At 39.2% G+C, this 24,774-nt stretch overlaps 1 protein-coding gene across 13 annotated transcripts in view; it reads right to left on the bottom strand.

Annotated features, from left to right (window-relative positions):
• Positions 1-699: 699 nt before the first annotated feature.
• The window catches only part of RAPGEF4 (Rap guanine nucleotide exchange factor 4), a 135,419-nt gene continuing 111,344 nt past the window's right edge, over positions 700-24,774 (bottom strand). For 5 of the 13 annotated variants that reach the window (XM_051623155.1, XM_051623156.1, XM_051623157.1 and 2 more), the window contains 10 exons: positions 23,758-23,904; positions 22,485-22,582; positions 19,416-19,541; positions 18,796-18,974; positions 13,733-13,823; positions 11,523-11,573; positions 10,794-10,881; positions 10,406-10,470; positions 3,417-3,471; positions 700-1,972 (listed from right to left, as the gene is read on the bottom strand). In XM_051623155.1, coding sequence (XP_051479115.1) covers positions 1,845-1,972; positions 3,417-3,471; positions 10,406-10,470; positions 10,794-10,881; positions 11,523-11,573; positions 13,733-13,823; positions 18,796-18,974; positions 19,416-19,541; positions 22,485-22,582; positions 23,758-23,904 — 1,028 coding nt within the window. In that variant the 3' untranslated portion in view covers positions 700-1,844. Of the gene's footprint in view, positions 1,973-3,416; positions 3,472-10,405; positions 10,471-10,793; positions 10,882-11,522; positions 11,574-13,732; positions 13,824-18,795; positions 18,975-19,415; positions 19,542-22,484; positions 22,583-23,757; positions 23,905-24,774 lie in introns of those variants that run through there. The other 8 variants (XM_051623158.1, XM_051623159.1, XM_051623161.1 and 5 more) reach the window with 8 other exon arrangements.

Below are 24,774 nucleotides of genomic sequence, written 5' to 3'. Positions count from 1 at the left end.
GCAACTCCTAATTGCAGGCTTAATTGGTTTTATGACATCCCGCTTTGCAGAGCAGAGCCAGTGTGAATGCAATAGGTAAGACTTCTGCCATGCAAACATCATCCCTCCCTTGGCACAGAGTTGGCCACCATCAGTGCTTGCCCCAGTAGTACAGCCATCCTGTGCAGTATCCACGCCACAGCCAATGATCTTGGAAAGGAAAGGGTACGTGACAGATCACCTCTTCCTTCCTGGCTGCAGGACCCAGTACACCTCCCTGAGGTAAACAAAGCCACAGTAGCCAAGGTCTCAACTTAGGTTAGCCAACCTGAGGTAAAATCCTGTCCAAGAAACTTGTAGTGCTTATATTGGTGACCAAGCAGGACAAACTAGTCAGCCAGCTAGACTTAAGACTACATTCCTTCTTCATTTGAACCTTTCCAATTTAAATGTTTTCTGTCTTTACATGGGAGGGTAGGGGAGTCTCTTAGAAATGCTAATAAAACTATAGTGTTACATCACTGCAAGGCTGTCATCTCCTCTGGTAGTGATGGATCTGTCTGGCTTTAAATTGCTCATCCCTATCACAGCGGATGTAGCCTAACTGTGGTTTTGAGGCCCAGCAAATGACAAGCCAAGTTTGCTATTTCAGCCAATTAATAGCATTGGTATTTATGCAGGAATGCAGCTGAAAGTGCAAATAAGGCCAGTGACTAAACCTTTCCGGCAATTACGTTTAATAAGGTACTGTGTGTTATTTACAGAAAACGTACATCACACGATTCCTACAGATAAAATGCACACAAAGTATAAAGGCAAAAGCTGCACTCTCATAACATGCTAAACAAAATAAATAAAACTGAATTATTTTGGCACAATAGCTATTACATAAATAAATATTCTAGAACAATAATGAATTAACATTTATTTACAGTCTATTGAAAGTGCAAAACAATTGGCTGAAAATTAAGATATTTGTAAATGCTTAAGACCAGAAAATATGTGTTAACCAGCCACAATTAATTATAGCTCAAGTTTAAGGTTTTAATGTCCAGGAAATTATTATTGAAATCTGTTTGTGCATATTGTGCTCTTTTTGAACCAGTCCTTTGCTACTTTTATGCTATTGATTCTGACAAACTTATTATCATAATGCAATTTTGTAAAAACATGATTGGTAGTTTAAAAAAAATAACTGAAATGTAAACACAGATTAACCTATTTATCATTCAAAATATTTTCAGTCCTGTCAGTTTTCTGAAGTGGCCACACTGCTTGCAATAATAGGCAGTATGATTAAGATTAGAAACTTTTCTTAGTATCTGTTTTCTTTCAAATGGGAACTATTAGTGAGTCTTCCCTGAATGGAACTATACCTTAGACCTCTCCTGAACCTACTTTCTTTCATCGGATACTTAGATACATCTTCTACTGAGGTGAAGACTAGCTGGAGAAGCTAAACTGATGATCAGTTTTGGTCCTGACCTAGAGAATAAATGAGAAAACAGATTTTTAAGTAAGGAGAAAAAACACTACCTTCCTTAGAACTGTAAGCAGCTTTTTGTGCATTTTTCACTAACTATTCTATTTTATCTTCTGCCTTTTTTTTTATCCATATGAGAAATCATTTACTACACCTTAAGAGGAATTAGCAGTTCCCAACATGGCCAGCCGTTCAGCTACAGTGGTTAAATCCTTCCTCAGACAAAGTTCTCTCACAGGCTGGTACATTGTGCGTTGCCTAAGACCTTAGAATATGTTTTTGCTTATTTTTGTAGTGGCAGTGTGGTAGCAGAGAAAGTGAAGTTCTTAACAAGTGACCTTGACAGGATAAAAGATCATTTTCTCATCATTGCTTCAAATATTTACGCTCGACGCGGTTCTAGTCGGTGAGACATCTGTGATAAAGTTCTCTGGTTGTCAATCACATTTAATTGCCGCACATAGCTCCGAACATCCTGATGGTTCTTATTAGTCAGGGCTGCATCGGGATCTGGTGAAAGAGAAATGATGTAGGATTGATACACTTAAGTGAACAAATGTCTGAGCAGAACACATAACTCTTTACAAGCTGTCACAGGAAACACCAGTTCCTGGTGAGTTAAAAAGAAAATATTTAGAAATCGCTCTCTTTGAAACCTTTCCTCCATATCTGATAGTCTTTCTGGTTACTGCCTTCCCAAATTAACTTCTTCTCTCAGATATCTGTGGTTACATTTCTTTAATTTGATGGCCCTTGGTTACAGTTTTATACATCATCTTACCAGTCAATAGCTGTAAATTATATGGCTAACTTGTATGATTTAAAGCTGCCCATCTGCTTTCAAACCAGCAGCTTTCACACAGATTCAAAACTATACAATTGATTTATGCCTCCTTTCATGAAATATTCCTATTTCTAGCTCAGTATTAAATATCTGTAACACTGTACTGCTTAGTGGCCGCTCCATTCAAGCCTCAAAAATTACTACCCATTTACGTTACTTAACATAACAGCATTGTACCTATTAAATACATGCGAGGTAACTTCTCTAAAAAAGAGACTGAAGCACCTACTATATATATAAAAAGGACAGGAATTAGACACAGTACATCTATATACTGACATTTTGTTATATCGTATAGTGAAAATCTACTTCCATTTCTAAATAACGTGCATGTGGAGGTCTCACTAGTGCTCAGTACATTCAAATGAAAAGGTACATAGTCATAAAAACCTTGATGGTGGGAGAAAAAAAAAAAGCTCCCTCATCTTGATCTTCTAAGATCTAAGCTTTTACCAGATGGAAAGAAACAATTTTTATTAAAAAAATATTGGTTTATACTATTTATTCTGTTCTTTGAGAAAGAGAAAGGCTGCTGTGAGGCAAAATGGATAAAGTGCTGAGGAAATGCTCGGCCAGTGTGAACTGGGGCTGACAGTGTGATGTGACCCACAGAGAAGCCTGTTTGACCATACAGCTATGTCATCTTACATGGCCTCAAGTAAGTTCTGGTAATGATACTGACAAACAGGTTTTAAGTTAATCACCTTATGCAGTTCTGTCATTTATAAACATCATGTTTCTGGTCTGGTTTCTTATAAAAACAGGGTTTATCCAAGCAAGTACCTTGCATGTACCTGTGTCGCACTGTCTGCTAGCCTCATTTCAGCCACTTCTGAACCCAGTGAGTGGCTAATTGCAACCTTTTCTAATTAGACAGGTGTGTAGAGACCTCACAGATATGTAGCTCCTTCACATACTTGGAAAAGAGATGAAGGAGAAGGGGCTTATTAGAGCTTCCTGAAGGATATTTCACTCTGTGAAACACTGGAGGATCCAAACGTGGAAGAATCACTAGAAGAGGCTTTTCAACTCTGGTACACACAGAATTAGTTGTAATTACTGTAGCTACTGATGATAATGCTGACTGTGCAGATGTTGTAATATACTTACTGAAAGATTGGCTTCTGCAGAATTTCACTGTCCTGACAGTGTTGGCAATCATGCGCTGCAAAGAAAAGATGGGATGCAATCAGAGAACAAGCACTGTATTTCATCATCATTTAAATGAAACACCTAACTGTGCCTGACTGTGAAGACACATGCCAATAAAAGCAGACATATGAATGAAAATATAATTTTAATGCTGTTACCCTCATATGTAGGGTGTGATTTGCATTTACACAGGCTTAAAATGAGCATGAGAGTAATTTACATGTGCTCAAAGAACCCTTTCCCTTGCTTGGATGCTGTAAAAGGCATTAACTAAGAATTAAAATCAGCCCCTTCAACATGCATTTCTTTGATACCTCCTTCCCAGATTAAAAAGTAAAAGGACTATCATGTAGAACACCTTGCAGTATGTACATGTTTTAATTTTTAGACCATCAGTTCCTAACAGCAAGGCCATTTCTAGAACATACTCATTAATTAAAAAGCTTTCCCCTTTCATATATATTTTAGTTTCAAATGCAGCCCTCCTGGAAAATGACAGTGTAAAATGAGCATTCGAGGGCATTTGTTCACTGACAAGTGTGCTCAATTCACAGGTGGGAAGGCCACCATTACAGCTGTGGCCCTGTAGGCAAGTTCAGGGCCTGTTAGACAGTGTTAGCTTGTGCAAGTGTATCTAACCCAACATGGAAAGTGGATTAACTTTTGGTGGACATTTCTAATGGTAATTCACAAAAAAAAGCAGAAGTCAGTTCAACCCTTGGCTGTGATTGCTCTTCAGTAAATAAGCCATCACTTTGCTCACTATTTTGAGCAGAGACCATAAAGCTAGACCAGTCAATCTGATGAATTTTCAACAGCATCTAACTTCAAGGGAAGCTTCACTAAGGACACCATTTTTATGAAGATAGCTACTGTCCTTGATGTACTTTTTAGATGGATTAATACACTCCCTAGTTTTTCATACCTGTAAATGTTTAGGTTTTGAAGCCTCACTTAATAATGATATTTGGAGCTAGACTGTAGGCTCAGTGTTTGATTAGTTCAATATTAAGCTTCATAGATGAAAACTTAGATTTATAAAAAATAGTGTGTTCTGTGAAATAATTTTACTCTTTTTTTTTTTCTTTATGTGGGAAATTTCTTCCAAAAAAAGGTATAGCATTCAGAATAAATACTGCAATGATGTATTGTACTGAAAGAAAAATCAGGTGTGTAGTGAAGGTAAGGAAAACTGAAGTGACAATGAACTCATCTGACTTCTGGTTAAAGGCTGAACTGCCTGCCTTCCTTCAGTTGGCTGACAGGCTTCATTTTAAGGAGTTACTTTGCCTATTCCTGATGATAATCTCATTCAATCTGTGCATTCAGAAGAATCTTGGCAATTATACACAAAGGAATGAGGAAGTGGGTGTTAAGGCAGAATAACTGGAGAAACTGTGGCCAGAAGACATAATTGCAACCCAATGGGGAGCTTCTGGAACATTATGTGTCCTTTAAGAGCTTCTTTCACATTGCTTTTTCCCAGGTGCTGTTGTACTGTCTAACATAAACTCAAAAGATCTCCTCTTTGGAAGGGCACATTGAACAGAAAAACAGCGGATGAAGCAAAGCGCATTTCCCTTCCTGAATCTTGAAGATAAACTGGATTGTCTTCTTTTGATTCAAGAAAACTGGAAACATGTACAGAGAAAATGTACAGATGGAAATTTAATTGCTGGCTCTTTACAATTTTTCTTCAAATAGAGGATTACCTCAAGTTAATGCCTGCAAAAATTAACCTCTGTTTACTCACTGTGCTAAGAAAGATCATTATCGAAAAGCCATACAAACCTAAATTTGGGTCTTTCTGAAACAGAACCAACTGCATAATATAAGGAGCAACCACTACTACCAGCATTCTATATATACACAATAATACCCTTTCAAGTTTTACACAGCCTGGAACAGTGGCAGCAGGCCAGCATATTATCTTCTAATCCATTCCAAACCCAAGTTTCTAAGTTACAAATATTCATATATGCCATAGAAAACTACTACGGGCTTTAGTCACACACTTTTTGCATAATCTTTATGTTCAAAAAATGAAAAAAGTGTTCGCTTTTTTTTTGCATAAGGATCAGAGTGTGACTTCCCTTTTGTTCATCTCCACAAAACCTGAAAATCAGTATGTGCAGATTCTCTAATCCTCATTTCACACCTGAAGGATGAAGATGCTTGACAAAAGGAAGCATCAGTGGCCAGCACCATGGCAGACCAGCACTTCCAGAGCTCTTTCATGACTTCTGCTCCCTCAACAGCTGCCATTTCTGAGACTTGCTGGAGAGTACTACATGGAGATGGTGCCATGGAAAACAATCTTTGTTCTGGCTGTCTGATGATTCAAGAAATGGCACCGATAAAATTCCCAAATAATTGCATCTTCCCCCTCTCTCTCAATACCAAATTCTGCACTGGCTGTCAAGAGTGCAGGATTATGCAGCTGAGGTTTGAAAATAGGGCAAATCAGTAAGTGGCCAAGAGTATGACATATTGCCTGTCCGTAAGGAGAATCATGTTCAGTACTTCCCTCACTTTCCTCTCCCTTCTTTCTCTGGCAAAAAATATTCTAGGAAAGGGCTTCTAAATTTTTCAGAATATATAGCTATAAAAGCAGTGTAACTTGAATGTTAAGTACTGCAATGTACTGCGATGCAGGTTGTAGATTATCTCGTATCTGCTAAATCATTCAGAGTTTATAGGAAATAATACTACTGACAACCTTGGGGGCTCTGTTTCATCTGAAAAGAGGGTCATTAATGGACCTAAAAGACAAATGTGCATTCCAGATCACAAGCTAATTGTGTTTGCTGTCTATTGACATCTTTGTATCTTTCACCTACCTGCGGATCTCAAAATGTCCTCAACCCGCCAAATTATAACTACAGCATTCAAAAAACTTTACAAGCCTATTTATTCCTTGTTCCTCTATGACAAGTATGTATTCCATTTTTACCTAGATGGGTCTTCTAAAGCAACACTTACAACTAACTTCTACTGTCAACTGACTAGTGAAGAAATGATGCAGGTAGTAAAATTTTTACCACAGAAGGTCATGGATTTATATGCCAACCTGCAAGGTATATCTGAGTGATACCACAGTGGAAACAGCTTATACTTTGTCTCCATCAGCTTCTTACAGTGAGATAAGTAAAAGACTCCGATACTTCTCTAAAACCAAGTCTTGTTTGGTAATGAAGACAAAGCCTTTTAGTAAAGTCTTATACTACTAATACTAGTAATTTAGTTGTTCTGTCTACTTACTGACAGATGTATAAATATTGTGTTCCAGGCTGGATTGCAAGGCCAAATGCTTGTTGCCTCCATCCCCCTCCTTGCTTCATGCAATAAATGACACAGTAAGTAGCCAAATACAGGGCAAATACAAAGAGTATACTGATTTCTAACACATTCATTATTGTTTGCCCACAACATGTACAAACCAAATGGGTCTTGTTACAAACTTCCTTCTTACATATAGCAGTGGCTCTACCACACATGGCATTCTCTTCCCTGACTAGCTGTCTCTGCCCTTCCACTCCTCACAGCCCCCTCCAAATAAGAGGCATCCATGAGGAGCAGGAGAAGGGGAAGAAGAAGCAGGCAGTTACAAAGGCAGCAGGAGGTAAAGCTCAGCAATGCTCTGCAGAGTGATATCCCCCCTCTACTGCCAATACCACAGCTCTGTCACTACACCTCTGATCAATTTATAGGAAAGTGTAGCAGTAAAAAATGGACTTAACCCCTTTCCTTTTTAGCTTGACTTGCTAAAAAAACCCTAGGCTAATAGGGCTTAACAACCTCTGTTTTTCCCTACTTCTAGATAGTTTTTTTTAAACTTGAAAAAAAGAACCCAGTTTTCAAACATAAGAAAGCTCCTACCAATTTTCTGTAAAAATAGATGGCTGTGGACAAGAGAAAGATTGTGTAAGCACCCTGTTCTCCTGTCTCCTACAGAGAACAGGCTGTAGTGCAAGTTCCGATGTTATGACAGAAGCAGATTCACACAGAATTCCCCAGCCATGAAGAAACTACACATGCCCCAGCCACGAGGAAAGCTCTGAGCAGAGCTCAAGCAGCCATGAAACATGAACGATTAGGAAACCAGGCCTTGTTGTTTCTGGCACTTGGGGAACTGCTGGCTCAGACACTGTCTGACAGCTCCCGTGTGTTTTAAGATGCATCATTTAATATAAATAACAGAAACAACAGAAAACATTAAAGATTTAATGGAAGCTGTTTCAGCTGAAGAGATGCCACTAGATCAAACTTCTACTTTTGCCTGCCAGTTACAGGAATAAAGTTGTCAGCAGCACATCAGCTGTCAGGATCAGAGCTCTGTGGTGAGAATGCAGACATGATGCCAGAGGCTGTTCTTGGTTTCATCACTGTGCTTACATGAGAGATGAGGGACTCACCTCCTCCGGTGGCAAATGGCACCCCCAGTGGCAACTGCCCAGATATTTTTATTCATAAACTTCAGCTAGCATCAAAGTTAGGATGGATCAAGGGAAATAATTTTCCAAAGAACAAAGGTATTTTAGACAGATGAGAAAGAGTGGCTCCCAGCAATACTCAGAGGTATCTCCATTTGCTTGTGACAGAACATCACACAGAACAGGCAGGACACAATTCCCGTGAGGAAATCTGGTTTCTGCTTTTCTCCTGAAAATGGCAGAACAGTATCACAGATCGACCTTTATTTTATACTTACGTAAAAGAGAGCTGAGTTTATCTGAGTGTTATTTGCCTGAGTGGTCTTGTCTTCAGTAGTTAGTATCTGGCAATAATGTGCGGATAAGACAGTTCTAAGCTTAATGCAAGTAGGTGGTAATGACTGAGGCTTTTCTTTGCTTGACCTGATGACACAAAAGGCTAAAAACTGCCAGGTCCACTTTAGGATTTGAATGAATTATGTGGGTGGAATCTGAATACGTGTTGCTTTGAAGAGGAATGGGTTGAGAGAAGCAGTTAAAACACTTCAGAAGCATTCAGAATAGCCAGTGAAGAACATTAAAAAGACAAAAGATAGACTTTGTAGTAAGGCCTGGACAAAAAGCAGAGTGAGCTTTTAGGTGGAGCACTAACTGAAGAAAGCTATTTTATTGATTCTTTGAAAAATATATGGAATAAAAAAATATATTAATTGATCTTAACTTTCTCTTCCTAAAGGAAATGCTTAAAGCTCAGATTACTGATCAAAAAATGGGTGATGATTCATACAGTATAAAATTTTAATTAAAACCCTTGGGTGTTACTAGTAAATCCGTGTTCTGAAGATAACATACTTCTGAAGATAAGGCAACGCGCAGACTATGGTGAAAGGGCAAACCTGCAGCAGCCTTGATGTAGATCATTTAAGCTGCTATAAAATTCACTCTTGGCCTTGGGAGTGCCAAACTGTGGTAGACAGTGGTGCAGAACCATTTCTAAATGACACGCCTGGGTCGAACTCCTGCCTTTGGACAAGTGCTCACAGGAGAGCTCCTGCCTCCTGGAATGGCTTTTACACCTAATGAGTCATAAAGAAGAGCCCCGGGCATGCAGCTCTGAGGCCTGGGGATGTATCAGCCATTCTGGCCAAGTGAGGTGGAGAACATGGAGCCAGCCACATAGCCATGGCTATAGCAGTGCAGTCGCCATCTCTCCTGGTTTGGAGGTGCTCCAGCCAAGTCTGAGATCCTTTGTGTTCTTCAAAATATTTCCTATCTGCACTAAAATACATTCATTTATCAATCTAATTAGAACAAGCAGTCCAGGAAAAAGCCCTTTTCTGCAGGTAGAAAGCTCAAGGCCTTTGGAAGGAGATGGCAACACAGTCTGTGTATGTAATTACAGAATGTCATTATTGCAAAGTGAGCTCAGGCCCTTACTCAGGCATTAGCACTACCATTTAGCCACAAAAAAGTCTCAGCTTGGTAGAGACATATTTTCACCCTAGGACAGAGGCTGTCCTAGAGCTACAGACTAAAATCTAAGAAAGAATTCACTCAGAGTGATGATCACTTTTCTTTGAAGTTTTCAGAAGATCTGAAAGTCCTCCTCTCTTCCCCTCCATGGTATCAGTTCTCAGCAGGTAAGACAAGCTCCTGCATAGTGCAGTGGAAATAACCATGGAGTGGTTCTGAGTACTGTAATACTGAGAACAAGCAGATATAGGTGCCTGAATAGGTGTGCTCTAGCACGGCTGCTAAATGGAGCTTTGCTGCAGAAACAGTAAGCCAGTTTTGGTTTTGCAGTGCAGCTGCTCATAGCTGGGCTTGGCTAACACTAGTTCTCAGATGTAGGTGTCACAAACATTAATTAAGAACATGGCCTTAGCAACCAAGAGAACTGCTTCTCAGCTTGAGTTTCAGTTGAGATTTCTGCCATGGGAAATTGCCAGCCTGCAGTTTTTTGACAAGAGTGTTGGAAAAAATGAGAGTTTAGGTGCAGAATTCAAAAGAAATAAAATTTGAGCATAATCTAACCTATCACTGATTCCCCTTTCCAATATGAAAGCGATCAAGTTACAGAAGTCTCCTTTCACTTGTTAAAGGAAAGAAGACGACAAGATGATGTGGACATTCTTTATTAAAGCTTCTTTCATTCTCTGAGGAGCAATGCAGAACTATTGCACCCTGAGGCAGTTCAGTTCTGTTTGAAGGACTGGCAGTTAAAATCACAGCTTGATCCCAACGTGACTGTTAAAAATTGTCTCTAACAGCTCTGCTTCCTGTCAGTGATGCTGCCTCTCCTAGGAAACATTTTGGCAGTTGCTTCTCCACCTCTGTGAGGTTTACCAGAAGCTCAGAGGTCCCAGGCACTGTGCACAATGCAGACTATTTTGCCAGCTCTTGGTCCTGCCTTCACGTTCTCTAGCCCTGGAAGTTCACTGGTGAGCAATTCACTCTTGAAGAGACCAATAGGGAAGTCTTTTAAAATTTTAATTTCAAATGTGTCATACATACCATTTTTTCGAAGTTTACTAGGTTGTCAGTGAATGTCTTGTTTCCTTCATGAGTAAATGTCATGTCTGTTTAGAAATAAAACCCACATAAAAGCCCATTAGTAAATCATGTCATACAAAACAGCAGAACATTTTATCTATCTCTTACGAAAATCAAAGCAGCTATAAAACATTTAGGTTTTAATTTGCAGAATTTCTGAGACCAGTAAAACTAAAGTATGATATGTACTAAAGCAGTTTTTCTTGTCTCTGTGTCATGCTTTTTATAATGGAAAAAGATCATACCTCACACTGAGATCGATTTTTGCTTTTTCTTGCTGCTACTCTTATTCTTCAAATATTTCACAAATAGCTTTCATGTTAATAATTCTGGTAACATCCAAGCTTACCTTTTATAAGTAGTGGCATGAAAGGAATTATTGGAGGGTCCAATTTAGCTACTGTTAGTCTGTAGGCCCTATGGTTTCTTGATGGATCCTTAAGGAAAAAAAGAAATAAAATTATTATTATTATGTATTATTATATTTATTGAAACACTGTATGCATTAATTTAGATGTCATGACATTTATTAAAACCATTTTTTTATCTCGTGGCTTTAAAACTGCATCTGCAAACTAAGACACCTTTTTATTATTCTCCGATACAGCTTACATGATGAGAATGCAGCTGCCAAACACAAATTTTTCATGCCAAATAGCAAGGCAAGATATGATTACAAAAAAAATTGATCATAAAAGGAAAAACACATATTTTCTCCTTCCTTGCAGCTGCAGATTTAATTTTGCATATGTTTTAACACTAAAATGTATTGCCTGGAAAATCCAGGTTGGAAAATATAATTTCCCATATGTACTATCACAGAACATGTGATAAAGCTTTTCTGAGTTCCCAGATTAACTCTGAGTGGTACATAAGTACCACACTCTCAGAGTAGGTTCCTAAGAGTATAATTTATTAGTCATACATACTTGTTTTAGCAGCTCTAAAATGGGATCATAAAGTTCTTTAAGTCAAACAAGGACATATAAAATGTTCTGAATCAAGGAATTCAAATCAGTTACTCAGAAACTGAATTAGCTCAGATTGTGCATAGAATAAGGGATCTATTGCTATTCACCATTAAGCTTTCAAACTCTGCATAGATCTTCTTGAACTTGCTTGGAAGTTTCTGTTAATAAAAACAAAAATAGCAAACCTTAATTAAATCAAATTTGTGTGGCAATTTTACTGTAAATGCTAGTTCCTTCTACAACGCCCTAAGTCAGGAAAGTGCTCTTTTTTGCCAGATATTTCTAACAATGTGCTAATCTAAAATACAACATGTTTCCTAGCAACCAGATTATAAATAGAGACGAGACCAGCCACGAAACCTGGATCCTGATTTAAACCCCAACTTGAATTTACTCCTTTCGGATTTTTAGATTCAGATTTTTGTTTGGCTCACTTTGCAATCACTGAATTCAGAATTTAAGCGAAAGTTCAAGTCAATGGTTTCAGGACATTCCTGATTAGAGCCTATATGAAAATATGATTTACACACAGCTTGTGTAGGGGTAGCTCAGCTACATTAGTCATACTTATAATGAACTGGCCTTGCAACATTCAAATCCATGCCTGGGCATTTCTAGGAGGTTTTTTTGTTCGTGCTGATGTATCACCAACTATTGCTCAAATTCTTGACATGCCCAACAGCCAAGGGCCTCTACTGCTTTCTGGGGTATAAAGTAATGAATAGTTTTTCAGTCCACAATACCTACACAACTAAATAATGGTCAGTAGATCATGCAGTGATTGGGATGCGATGGACTTTACTAAATATTTTCCCCCCTATTTTATATCTATTAAATAATTCTAATTTAAAGACTATAAAATATGTTATTAATTAGTTTCAGAGATCACTCTAATGTTTTATGCACACTCAGAACATGTCAGCTTTCTAGATTTAATAAGAAAATTCTCTATATTTGCTGATTACATCAGACTACTATTAGCAATGGGTAATGTTAAAAATTAATGCAGACGTTATAGTGCTGAAATTATTTTTTGCAATACTTTCTACATTTGGAGTGTGTACCCTAGCAAGATATTTACACTGTGCCACAGCAAGGGCCTAATTTTTAATGATATGTGTCAACAACTGCGTGCCTAGTTTGCATATGCATACAGATTAGGTATTTGTGAAATAAGTGGTATAATTGGACATTTGCACCTGCAAATATGTCATTTGTGCATGGAACTAATATAAATGCATGATAATATAGCAAAAATCAGGTCTTGGTATGTTTGGTTTCAAGTATATTCTGCATACATATCTGGCTAAAACCAAGCTGCAGGTCCTCTTGATAAATTGACTGTCTTACAGAACCACAATGCAATAGTAGTTCCCTGAACTCAAGTTCATACCCCACACCTACAAATGATCTGTGCCCCTCCAGCTCAGCTCCTGTGCCCATTTCAGATTGCTGTATGTAGAACATACATACAATTTACTCTTCTCTCTTCACACTACTCCTGTAATGTCTCAGGTCTCCTGATTATTCCTCTCAGTAGCCACAAATAAAGGGTCATTATTTTGAAAAACTGATATGCAAATCTTTGCCACATTGTATGTGTCACTTGCAGTATATACTTTTGGAAACCGCACGGGTGTCTTCTCAGTTGTGTTAGCCTGATCTCCTATTTCAGAGCACGTTTTAAAAGTTTGGTCTCAATTGCATCAATGACCTCAGTGCTGCTAACTACTTTGAATTTCTAATAAACAAATGACATGCACATTCAAATCTGCACTGCTTTTGACAACAAGTACGTTCTTAGTGATTATGTGTGCTTAGTGATCACCCTGCTGGACTTGGCACCCTTTTTATATACTCACATCTGAAAGAGCAAAACCACAGAAAAAGGTGGAAGCTCTGAGAATGAAGATCAAACTAACAGTAAGCAGGGGAATGCATGTCAGAGAGAAAACCAGAACTGGATAGGAAAAACCCACATTTTAATAGGGCAGGAGAGTCCACATGGAGATCAGAAAATAATATGTATAAACAGAGGATGGATCTATGGAGTGATCTCACTAAATGATCAATAAAGTCACACAGAGGATGGCCTCATCAATAAAAGCTGCTATTGCCACTCTTGTTAACTGCTTGTGAGCTCAACAGATCTATGGGTATACTGCCACACTAATAAACATTAGCTAAAGGCTTTGTCTCAGGAGCTGAATTAGTAGATCTAATTTTATAAATAATAAAGGCCCAAGTAATATTTTGGCTAACTAAAAGCACAAATCCTAGTCACACTTCTTGGAACTGGATTTTAGCTAAGACTTACCTCCCATGTCAACGAGAGACGGCTCACAGCAACATTACTCAGTCCCATAATAATAGCGAAAAAGGAATTCAGATTTTTGTATTCTTTACAGCTGAAACACAAAGGGCCAGGTTTTAAGGTGTATGCATCTGTCAGGGCAGAAGTACACATGACAACCTTAAGAGAGCTGAACCCAAGCATCTAGCATAGAGGTGACTGAATTTGGGCAGCCCAGGCCAGCACACCTGCAGCACACCCTTTTACCAATGTGTGAGTAATTCACTGCACTCTAGAGGCTCCTTTCCCCTCCCTCCTAAAATGACCTCTTGCTTCCACTTCACTGGGTACCAGCTTCTGCAAGGACATTAAAGGAGTCTTTGAAGTTCCTCCCCACCCAGAAACACAATCCTGAAACGTCTCAATTCAGTCCCAGGGAATACCAGAAACAGTGGAAGCAACTGGTTTAGAACCTCATTTGCTGCAGAACCTGCTGACAGCTTCTGAACAGCTACTGAACACTGGAAGCTGTCCCTAGATGATCTTCATTGCAGTTTATACGGGAGCTGAGTCTTTTTAAAGGGAGAAGACCAGCTGTCTAGAGATGCCTGTGTGTCAGTGACCTTTCTCGCTGTATATGATTTCTAACTAGTACTTGTAGATTCTGGAACTCTTTAGGATGTTTCAGAAAAAGAACTGCCATTTGTTACCAGCATCATTAAAGAGATCCTGGGTACTAGGAACTCTAGGTCACCCTTCATCCCTAATGCAAAGGAGAACTTTTGTTACTAATCAGGAAAAAACAGAACATGTAAATTATTATGGAAGATCCAACACAGCACATGCAGGAGTAGACAAATCTGACAGGAGCAGTCCACACAACTGCTCAGTTGGGACTGCATCAGGAGGCTGATTTTCTCAGTGGGAGAAGAGAGAGAACAAAGCTTATTTTCACAGATCTGTGTCTTTCTCCATTCCTGCAAATAATTTAGTATTTTCCACAATTTATTTGCCAACATCCAATTTCAGACACTCTCTTCTTCTTTTGCTGTTTACCATGAAAACTTTCACAAGATTCAAGCTACAATTCTCAGATATTTTAATTAATTGCTGAAGATCTTAGCTCCTCTGAGGTATCCCCAACTCCACACCCTACTGGTCCAGCCACTTAACTGCCATATCACCCCATTGTTACTCTGTTCATTCTGTCCCACCATTTCACCAGACTAGATGTATTGAGTGGGTGAATCCTTTAGATCTGGGCCTCACTTGTGTCTGCACTGTGTGAACACTGAGTGTGTGAAAACATGATCTCTCCCTTCTGATAGCCTGTCCATTGGAGACTACTGCCCTCTCAGATCTCCTGGCAGAGCTGCTCATACAAATTCTCCCACATCAGATCAGGGACAGTGAGCAAGGTTAGCAAAGATAAGCTGAAATGCTAAAGCTACCCCAACTTATTCTGACTACAGCAGGTCAGGGAGTGCCTCATTAGTGGATCTGAAGGGAAATAAGGATAAAAAGCAGCCAGGACAGGCTGTCCATGATAACTTCTTCTCCAAGCACAACTAAATCCAGAAAAGGACATCTGTCCACAGCCTGTGACATTGAGAATAAATGGTGGAATAGTAAAGATAATTAGTACCACATAGCAGCAGTGGTCAAACATAGTAGGTAGCTGCAAATGTATCTGCAACATTTACTTTGAATATATCTTTCATTTTAAAAAGGAAAAGTTTTGCCAAATACCCTGTTAAGTATGTAATTTGACAAAGTCCCTGTTAAAATCCATCTAGACACATGACTTTCTAAACCAAATATTCTGTAAATTCTACAGGCTCTACACTAAATATCTCAGTTTCTAATACAGGACCCCTGGAAGGAAGGAGAAATAGTGCTGCATGCCTCCCCTGCATATATGCTGCCTGTAAAACATTAGAAAGTGGATCCTCCAAAGCACCACAGTGTTTTCAGAGCAGAGGTCCCTCAGCCTTCCAAAACAGACTATATTGGAAAAATCCTCCTGTTAGTAGGAATTGTGAACACACACATATGCACAGTCTTGTCTCCAACACAAACACACATGTGGTTAAAATCTCTTGGTATTTACACAAGTGTATTAATTTTGGCATTTTCCATGTAAACACAAACCCTTCAAAAATTTCTTATTGGCTCTTTGGGCTTATAGCATACACATCTGAATGGAAAAGAATGATTTTCAAAAACTGAAAGTGTCTGAGTATAGTGGTACACTGCAAGCAGGAAATATATACAAATTGGGTTTGCAGATATCCATAAGAGCTTGTGCAAGTACATCCTGTAAGTCCTTTCTAATACAATTAATACATGAAGAACTCACTGTAGGAAATACACTTTGCTTCTCCACTTTGCTTGAAAGTTTAATTCTACAATGGTTGGAGAAAAGAGTTGAACCTAGTAACCTTTACATCCTTTCCTAGCAGGTGCAAAGGCAACAATGGCTCCTGGAACTGAAAGCACATATGCACAGCACTTGGAGACAGCACTTGGCCTGGGGCTTGCCTGCAGACAGGGAGCACACATCACAGGGTGCGTGGGGCAGCAGACACAAAATGATGAGCCTTCTGCAATGGTGTCTGAGCCCGCTGTCACAGAATGGGAACAGGGTTCTCTGTAACACTTATCTTTGAAAATCAGTACGTGCAGGGCACTTTGTTACCACCAGTCATGCCTAAGATTAATAATGCAGCACTGAGCTGTTCTCCCCAAACACTTTTCTAATGAGTCTAGTACTTCTAGGTAGGGTAAAGTTCTCATTATGTCTCAAGGATCTTCACAAGCAAAACTTCCTCAAAGATACTGCTTCAAGGCCCAGGCCTGCATCTTTTGATCCAATTCCTTGGCTCTTTCTCCCCTCTAACTTCGGCACGCTTTGTGTTTGTTTTACTGCACGCTGTAGCACCTGTTGCCATGGCAGCAGTGCACAGGAGGCAGCAGCCTGGCAAAACTTCCCAGAGCCTTTCCAGCGGCTGCAATTAAACCTGCCTGCTCCGCTTGTACAGAGGGAAGTCTTGTGCTTTGGGTTTCTCTGCTTTTAGGAGACAAAGAGGACTCAGCAGAGCAGACCGCTTTTAGCTATTTATTTTTAGCATTGTAGTGATACCAGAAACATGGAAGTAAACAGAGGTTGTCAGGCTGTTGTAAATAGCATAGGATTAAACCCATGACACCGAGGAACCCACGGGCTAGGGTGGGTTACTAAGGGTATATTTAACTGTAATTTTTAGTATGCTTGGTTTCAAATGTTTATGGAAATTACTATTGTGTCTTAATTTACCACATTTCAACATTTTCCCATTTCCCTGAGTTAGGGCAGCCCCCGGCGCCGGCCCGAGCGCGGGCGCTGCTGCCCTCGCCTGGACTCAGCCCGGCGGGCAGGCGGCAAGCTTCCCTGGATCCGGTCGTGGAATACGCGCTACGGCTATTTTTAGAAACCAGAGAGGTAAATTCTGATCTCTGCTCCGAATATAAACCTGATCCTGCATGCCCACTACTAGATATTGAAAATGTTCAGCTTGACCAACCGCAACCCGACCCGAGGGCCCGAAGCGGTTCCCAGCAGGAAGCGGTGCTGGCAGAGCGCGGACCCTGCTGCCGCAGGCTCGGGATGTGCGCACGGACTTCAGCTCCGTGGAATTACTGTCTGGGAGGAGGGCAGCGTCACAGCTCTAACAGCAGCCTCTTCCTTCACACAACTACATTTAACACTGCAAGAAAGTTACAACTCGTGGTTTAACTGCAAGTAATAACTTCTTTGTTTTATAAGCCTGCCTAAAGGCCTCTAGTCACCACGCCCAAGTCATAAACAAACACTCCAATGCAGCTCCTGGGTGCACAACACCTCAGCAAACTGTTCAGGCAGCAATGAATGCAACAAACACACCAAGAACTGGAAAGGAAGGAAGAGGGTTACAGTGATTAAGAACTGTAGCTATGGAGGGCCAGGGACAACGTCAGTGACACCCTTGCCCTTCACCTATACTTCAGTATAAAAAGTCAAGGCCAACATCTTGGGCATGAAGACTGCAGAGGGGTTAAGATTTGTTATGAATAGAAGAATAGAAGACAGCAAGAGGAGAGTCTGGGGGAACTGGAGTTGCTTATTCTGGAGAAAAGGAGGCTGAGGAGAGACCTTTTCACTCTACAACTAGCTGAAATGAAGCTGTAGTGAGGTGGGGGTTGGTCTTTTCTCCCAACTCACAAGTGACAGAACAAGAGGAAGTGGACTCAAGTTGTGCTAGGGGAAGTTTAGATTGGGTATTAGAAGAAATTTCTTCACTGGAGTGGTTATCAAATACTGAAACAGGCTACCCAGGGTGGTGGTTGAATCACCATCCCTGGAGGTATTTAGAAGACATGTAGATGTGCTTAGAGACATGATTTAGCACTTGTCTCAGCCGAGTTAGGTTAGTGGCTGGACTCAATGATCTTAAAGGTCTTTTCCAACTCAAACCATCCTATGACTCTAATTGCCTGCTATCCAACGTCAGACCCAGCAATTAGTAACAGAAAAGGACATTCATATAGTTGCATTTTTAAACAAACGTATTCGAAAAACATCCCAAGCAGACTGAAGCTAAGGCAAGCCTGCTCATCTCCATATTACATCTCTTTGCTTTCCTCTCTTGGTTTTCCCACTTAGAGCACATCTGAGAACAGTCTTCCTGAACAGTACCAGAAATACTTCTGTTCAGGAAAATTAAGGCTCAGCTTTGTTAATATTTACTAGTTTGCATATTAATATTTGCTAATGAATGTAAGGGCAAATGAAGGATTCTCCTAATGAACTGAAATATATTAACTTCCAAGTTTGATACAAAAACATAGCTTTAAGACATCACAGATCAAGAAGCAATGGAGAGTAGGACAAGAAATAAGAATATATATTAATAAGGTTCTATAGAGCCCTATAAGGAAGTGGATAGAATTACCAAATAGAGAGTATTTTAACCTCTACTCTGTATGGTTGTCCGAAATAAAAAAGAAAAATAACACCAAATGGACTATACTGAACCTCATTTCCAGCTCACAGATGATTGTATACTTACTGGGCTGCTATCTTAATGTACTTCTTTAACAGCTGAACACGCTTGCTGAGTTGAGAGCAAAGACAAATCTCAGTGACCACCCAGAACTGAATCTCATTAAATCTTCTTAAAAACAAGTCCAGATTTGCTGTGGTCTTTTTAAAATTGTGCCTTCCAAAAGTGTGATAGATCAATTCCAGCTAGGAAAAAGAAAACAATTTGGGATTTTTTTCTGGAATGTCATCTCTTGGACAGAGGAAGGACGCTAAGAATGACCAGGTAAGTTTCTAGCTTGAAACTTGCTCTGTGGTTTATGATTATTTCTGTATGGATGACAAGGATTCAGGTTGCAAATCCAGTAGACAATAGCTGAAGCACACTAAAAGTGTAACTACAGATTATGTATAAATAATACAAATACCTTATAACATACAGAAGTAATTCAAGAAGAGTCACATATTCAGAATTTTGTTTTTGCATTTTGCCTATAAAATTAAGAATTCAAAACTTGTAGGTGTTTTTATTCAGTATTTTTGAAAATCAAGCTTAGAGAAAGCTTTGCAAATAACGCACAAATCTGCAATGTACAGCTAAACATTTTCTAACAGATTCTAATCTGCTGAATAGACAGACTCTCATACCTCATGCACACAGTTGAAGAGCTCCCAGTCATAGATTGTCATCTGATGTGCTAAGTCTTTGGAGCTCATCAGTTCAAATGTTCCTACTGTACCAGTAGATGGTCCTTCTTGTTCTGGTAATGGTGCCTACAAATGGAAAAATGGTATAAAAATATTTTAGAAATACTAAGTTGCATGAATGGTGCTTTTCTGCCATAATGTTTCTGACTTTTCTTTCCAGTGTGACCACTTTCCTGAGCACATTTGCAACAGTAACACTGAAATTTGCTTTTAACCCCAGGATAACATTAGGAATGAGAAGTCCTGTGCAAAATCAGAATCCAGTATGCACAGGATCGTAAGGGAAATTCTGAAAGCTTTTCAGAGACACTGTAAGTAAATAAACAAGACTGTTCTCAGTCTGTTATTTTTAGCATTGTTCTAAAAACTGAAGCCAGAAATAAATACTTCAGTAAATGTTGTGCTAACTAAAGCATGGCTGTTTGTTTAGGAGCATAGTAGGTCTTTCCACTAAGCTTTTGTTATCAGTTTCCTTTTTCAAATACACAAATAAGCAGACCACAAAGCACAAGCCAAATACTTTTGCAAATTACTTATTCTAATTATGAGAATTATTACATCTGCCATGCTTCAGAAATTTGCAGTGATTGCAAGATCTTCTGTCCATTTGTAAAATAAGCCTCTTTGACAGTACAGGGGTGCACTATTTGTGATTGGAAAAATCATGGATATGCTAAATAAAATTATATGCACACAGCCTTCTAAGATTAAATCTTTAAATCATTCAGGTACAAAGCATTTTTGAAAGACACTTCCATACCACCCAATAAATGAGATGTGATCTACAGTTTTACACCAAAGTAAGTATTACATTACAGACAGATTTAAAACATGACTTGAGATCAAGTCAGATCTGAAGTGGTCTGTTGTATATATTAGGGTCAAAGTGTTTGAACCAGCGCTGCTAAAATACTAATAAACAACCCTCTGCAAATTCAAATGTGTTAAATCAGTAAAGCTTCCTGTGAACCCAGGTTTTAATTCCTATATTTCCAGTAGAGGGCAGTAGAGTTCACATACAAGTGTCTCAATTTTTCATAGGGTCTTTGTTAGATAATTACAGAGCCAGGAATTGTCAACAGGCTCCTTTCTGAGTACAAACTCAATATAGTCTGCAAAATGAACAGGTCACATTTACATACTGCAATATAAAAAATGAGCTTACTAAATGAATATCCTTTTATATAAGAATATTGTATTACCAATTGAAAAAGGACTGACTGGATTAATACATCAAATCACTCTCTCAATAAAACACAGTATGTAGGAGCTTTATTTCTGTATGAGTTCTTGCTTTTTATTCTAGGGAAAACTTGGCTTTAAAATATCATCACCATATAAACTATTTAAAAATTATTAAATTAAACCTTAAAAGTTCCACCTACAATTTAAAAAAATGGTGTATATCACCAAGGTATTATCTAAAAAAAAAAAATCAGGACAGCCATCAATCTTGGCATTTGAATTAAGATTTGTACAAACACAGAATCTCTTAGTTTAAGACAGAGTAGTGCAGAAAACGTAAGTTGTGGAAATATGTGGAAAGAGAATTGCCCACAGCCCGAAAGACAGCTTTTTTCCCCTCTTTGGTGACAAACACAGCATAGCTGTTACCATAACAAACACATATTTTCCAAGGCTAGGAAAGAAGCACTTAGACATAAACTCATTGCATATTTGATAATTCATCTAACCCAGAACAATTTTCACACGGGAATTGCCAAGTATAATGTGAATAAATACACATGCACAGGCAACAGCCAGAAATGGGAACGTGACAGGATTAAACTGGGAGGCAGGTAAGGTTGTAACGCTTTTCAATTTTTTTATACCTCTCTGAAAAAATGCAGCTGATGAGATATGTATTCTGTTATGCAGTGTTGAGAACATTTTTCAAGGTGCTGAGTGTTCCTCCCAAATTCCTACTGATGTCAGCCCAGTTGATGAAAACTAGCACACTACAGCCCTTTATCTTATAGCTCCCTGAGCATTTTGAGCACTTGAGCCATGGTAAATAGCACAGGGGAAAAGGCACAGAAAGTCATGACAATTTGCTGCCACACAGAAATACCCATGATAGTACTACTGATGCAACACCCCTGCTTTAGAGCAGTGTGCCCCATGAGGGTGTCTACTTATCAGGATTAATTAACCTTAAGGGAAGACCAGAATTTAATAAACTGAAAAAGAGGTATCTCTGCATGGAACTACAGTATGCTGGATGTGCATTCCCTAGTTACTAAATTGAAAGCAGCAGCAAAGCATAGATTTTACCATATCTATAAAAGAAATCAGGCATACACACTAAGTGGCTTGTTAAAAGCATACAGGAGGCTGAAACAAGGCTAGGAGTAATAGAGTTCATGCTGACATGACTTGGCAATGACATTTGTTTTTAATGAAATAAAAGGAACAAAAAGTACAGTCAAATCTAACTCTATAAAAGCAGACCCCATGGAGATTGTTAGAATTACTGTATAAACTGTAAGTACTTATGAACAATTCTGTGTAAGAAAAAACAGACTTTCTACCAGGAATCTTTTCTGTGATTCTACTTAGAATCATCTGAGATTTTTGAATAGTATTTTGTGGGGCTGAGAAATAAAAGATTTTAAGAAATGTACTGTTGGAGTGAAGTCTGCAGAATGGTTTAATTGCTAGCATCTATCTTCAAGAATATATCCTGTGGCCTTGAGGAGATAATTCTGTAATCAGGAATTACTGCATGTCTTGGTGACAATATTCAACTCTTCCTAAAGGCTCAGTGTGACGCAGAGAATACAGAGATCAAGTGCTGTCATGTGGATAAGAGATTTCTCTATGGTTTAGGAAATTTTAACATTACCTTGTTTTAATTTCAGGCCTCATCGCCATTCCACAGCACTGTGACAAGCCCTTTGTTTTGAATGCTTCCACTAGTTTTTACCTAAAGCATTGACAGTGCAAAAAGGGCCAAGTGTTCAAATGAAATGAAAGGCTGCATTTCCTGAAAACTGCATCCATACATACCAATGAGTCGAACTGATCACGTGGGCAAGCAAACAGCCGTCCATTAACACTGAGAGTTGTAAACACTGAAACGTCATGAGGTTTAAGCACAACCTTTTCTGTGAACATGAAAAAAAGACTGTTTATTATATATATGTAGAATTTACAGCAGGATCAATCCAACAGCTGCACAGATCTCCCTTCTGGGAACAAATTTTGCACAGTAAATGGATGTCTACGATGCAAAACAGATGACCACGGGGTCTTCTTTATTGAAGAAATGTGTCAACAAATGCAGCCCAAATCAGTCTCCTACAGAACTGGAATACAAAACTAGAATCGCAGCCCCAAACTGTACAGACAGGTCAAGAAGCTTGTGCTGCCATCTCTAGAAACTATCAGCAAAAATGCAGCCATAATGATGGACTCAATTAATTATTATCCAATCTGTGAGCATTTGGAGAGCTATTCTTAACAGAAATTGCCTTGGAAGACAGTAACTGCATAAGGAGTTGATGAAACCCAACTATATTCAAATCTCATTACAGCAGTTCTAAAAGAGCATCTCATCACAGGTAAACCAGTAACTTACAAAGCAGTCTCTTCCAGCATGCACTGGCTGTCAGCAAATCTGACAATAAAAAATTGCTGCAACTGCAAAAGGTAGAGTCGCCTGGCGTCAGTCCTCAGGAAGTGAGGAGGTTTTGGCAGGCATCACTGTTTGCAAAAAAGCCTTCCAACACAGCTCTCATTAGCTCTGTGTGTCTCCACACAGCCATACTGAATTCACCTTGCAGTTACTCTCCCATTTCCACAGCCTATAGTGATTGTGACCCTGACTCCTGACCCTTTGTGAGCACCAGGTCAGTGGGCTTGGCACTAAGTTGCTCAGCAGTGTTTTGCATGGGCAGAGTGGCCAGAATGGTAATGACCACTACTGCAATGTCTGCACTGCAGTGTTCTCTGCTGTTGCGGATTCTTTTGGTCTAGCCTGACATGATCCATGCTTACCTCCTATTTCTGATGTTAAAAAACTCTTACAAGCCTTAAGAGAAGGAAAATTGGGGTAGCTCTGCTCTGCAACGTGCATGTACACAAGCTTTTCCATTTTCCTGTCTCCCTTGTGAGCTCCAGTTTGTGCATGCAGCAGGGAAAGGACTTCTATCTAAGACAGAACCTCCATATCAGCCAAACATGCACATGGATATAAAAGCCGTGACTGAATTAGTCTTTCAAACCCTCCTGACATTCTGCTTCACTGATAAAAGTGTTTAAGATGATGCAAATACAGTACCTCCTCCTGAACTCATCTTTACTATGATGAGGCCTTCTCCAGAACTCAGCTTATCTGCCACTGCACTGATCACTTCCTTCACCGAGGAAGACACTGGCACCCGGATAGTCGTATAGGTTTGGTCTATGCAGTACACCTTAAACAGAACTAAAGAGAAAAACATTGTGCTGTATATGCCACATGTAAAAAACACAGAGACTTTACTGTACAAACTACTTGCACTTCATCAGCCACTCCTCACAAATTAAATAAACTGCTACAGTTTTGATAGCTCCCCATTCCTCAGACATCGACAGTTTCTGGTACAGAAACCTCTGATTTCCCAGAGCTTTTAGTAAACCACGAAGTACTAGTGTTTCAGTATTGCTACATTACTTATGGATGCCAATTTAATCTAGCACTTTGTTATATTCCAGATATTATAATATTTTCAATCAACACTTCCTTTCAAGAGTCAGGAAAAAAGGCTGCAAAGTCTCTTAATTACAGGAAAATAATTTTCTTATTTACAATATCAATTTTTGTTACAATCAGAATTTAAACTGTGCTGCAACCTGTTTTTTTACAAGCGTGTAATTGCTGAATCATCTTGTAGATTATGAAGAAAAATACCCTAACAATAAGAACACACTTGAGTGTACAGCACAAATTGTCTCATAGAGTAATACAGCTGTCTAGAGAAAACATGATAGTATATTAGCCTGCAAAAAGCAAGGCAGCCCAAAGTGACACAAATTTAAGACAGAAGAAGTTAGCAAAATACTCCCTTCAGCTCAGCTATCAAGCTAAGCCAAACAGCCCCAGGGGTTATAGCTGTCCATGGATGTTCTGTGTGCTGCCTACCCCACGAGTAAGAAAGGTGCAGCCATCCAAAAGGGGCAGTTACTGCCTGTCCACACAGATGCAAGCAGTTCTTCCCTGGCAGCTGCAAATACTTTGTAGACCTAGAAGAAATACTGATAAGGACAACAGGAGCTGCTTGCTGTGCAGGATGTCTGCTGTTCATACACAGTTACT

This window comes from Apus apus, chromosome 6, assembly GCF_020740795.1.
Source record: "Apus apus isolate bApuApu2 chromosome 6, bApuApu2.pri.cur, whole genome shotgun sequence".
Classification (NCBI taxonomy): domain Eukaryota; kingdom Metazoa; phylum Chordata; class Aves; order Apodiformes; family Apodidae; genus Apus; species Apus apus.
This window is presented reverse-complemented; position numbering and strand designations above follow the sequence as displayed.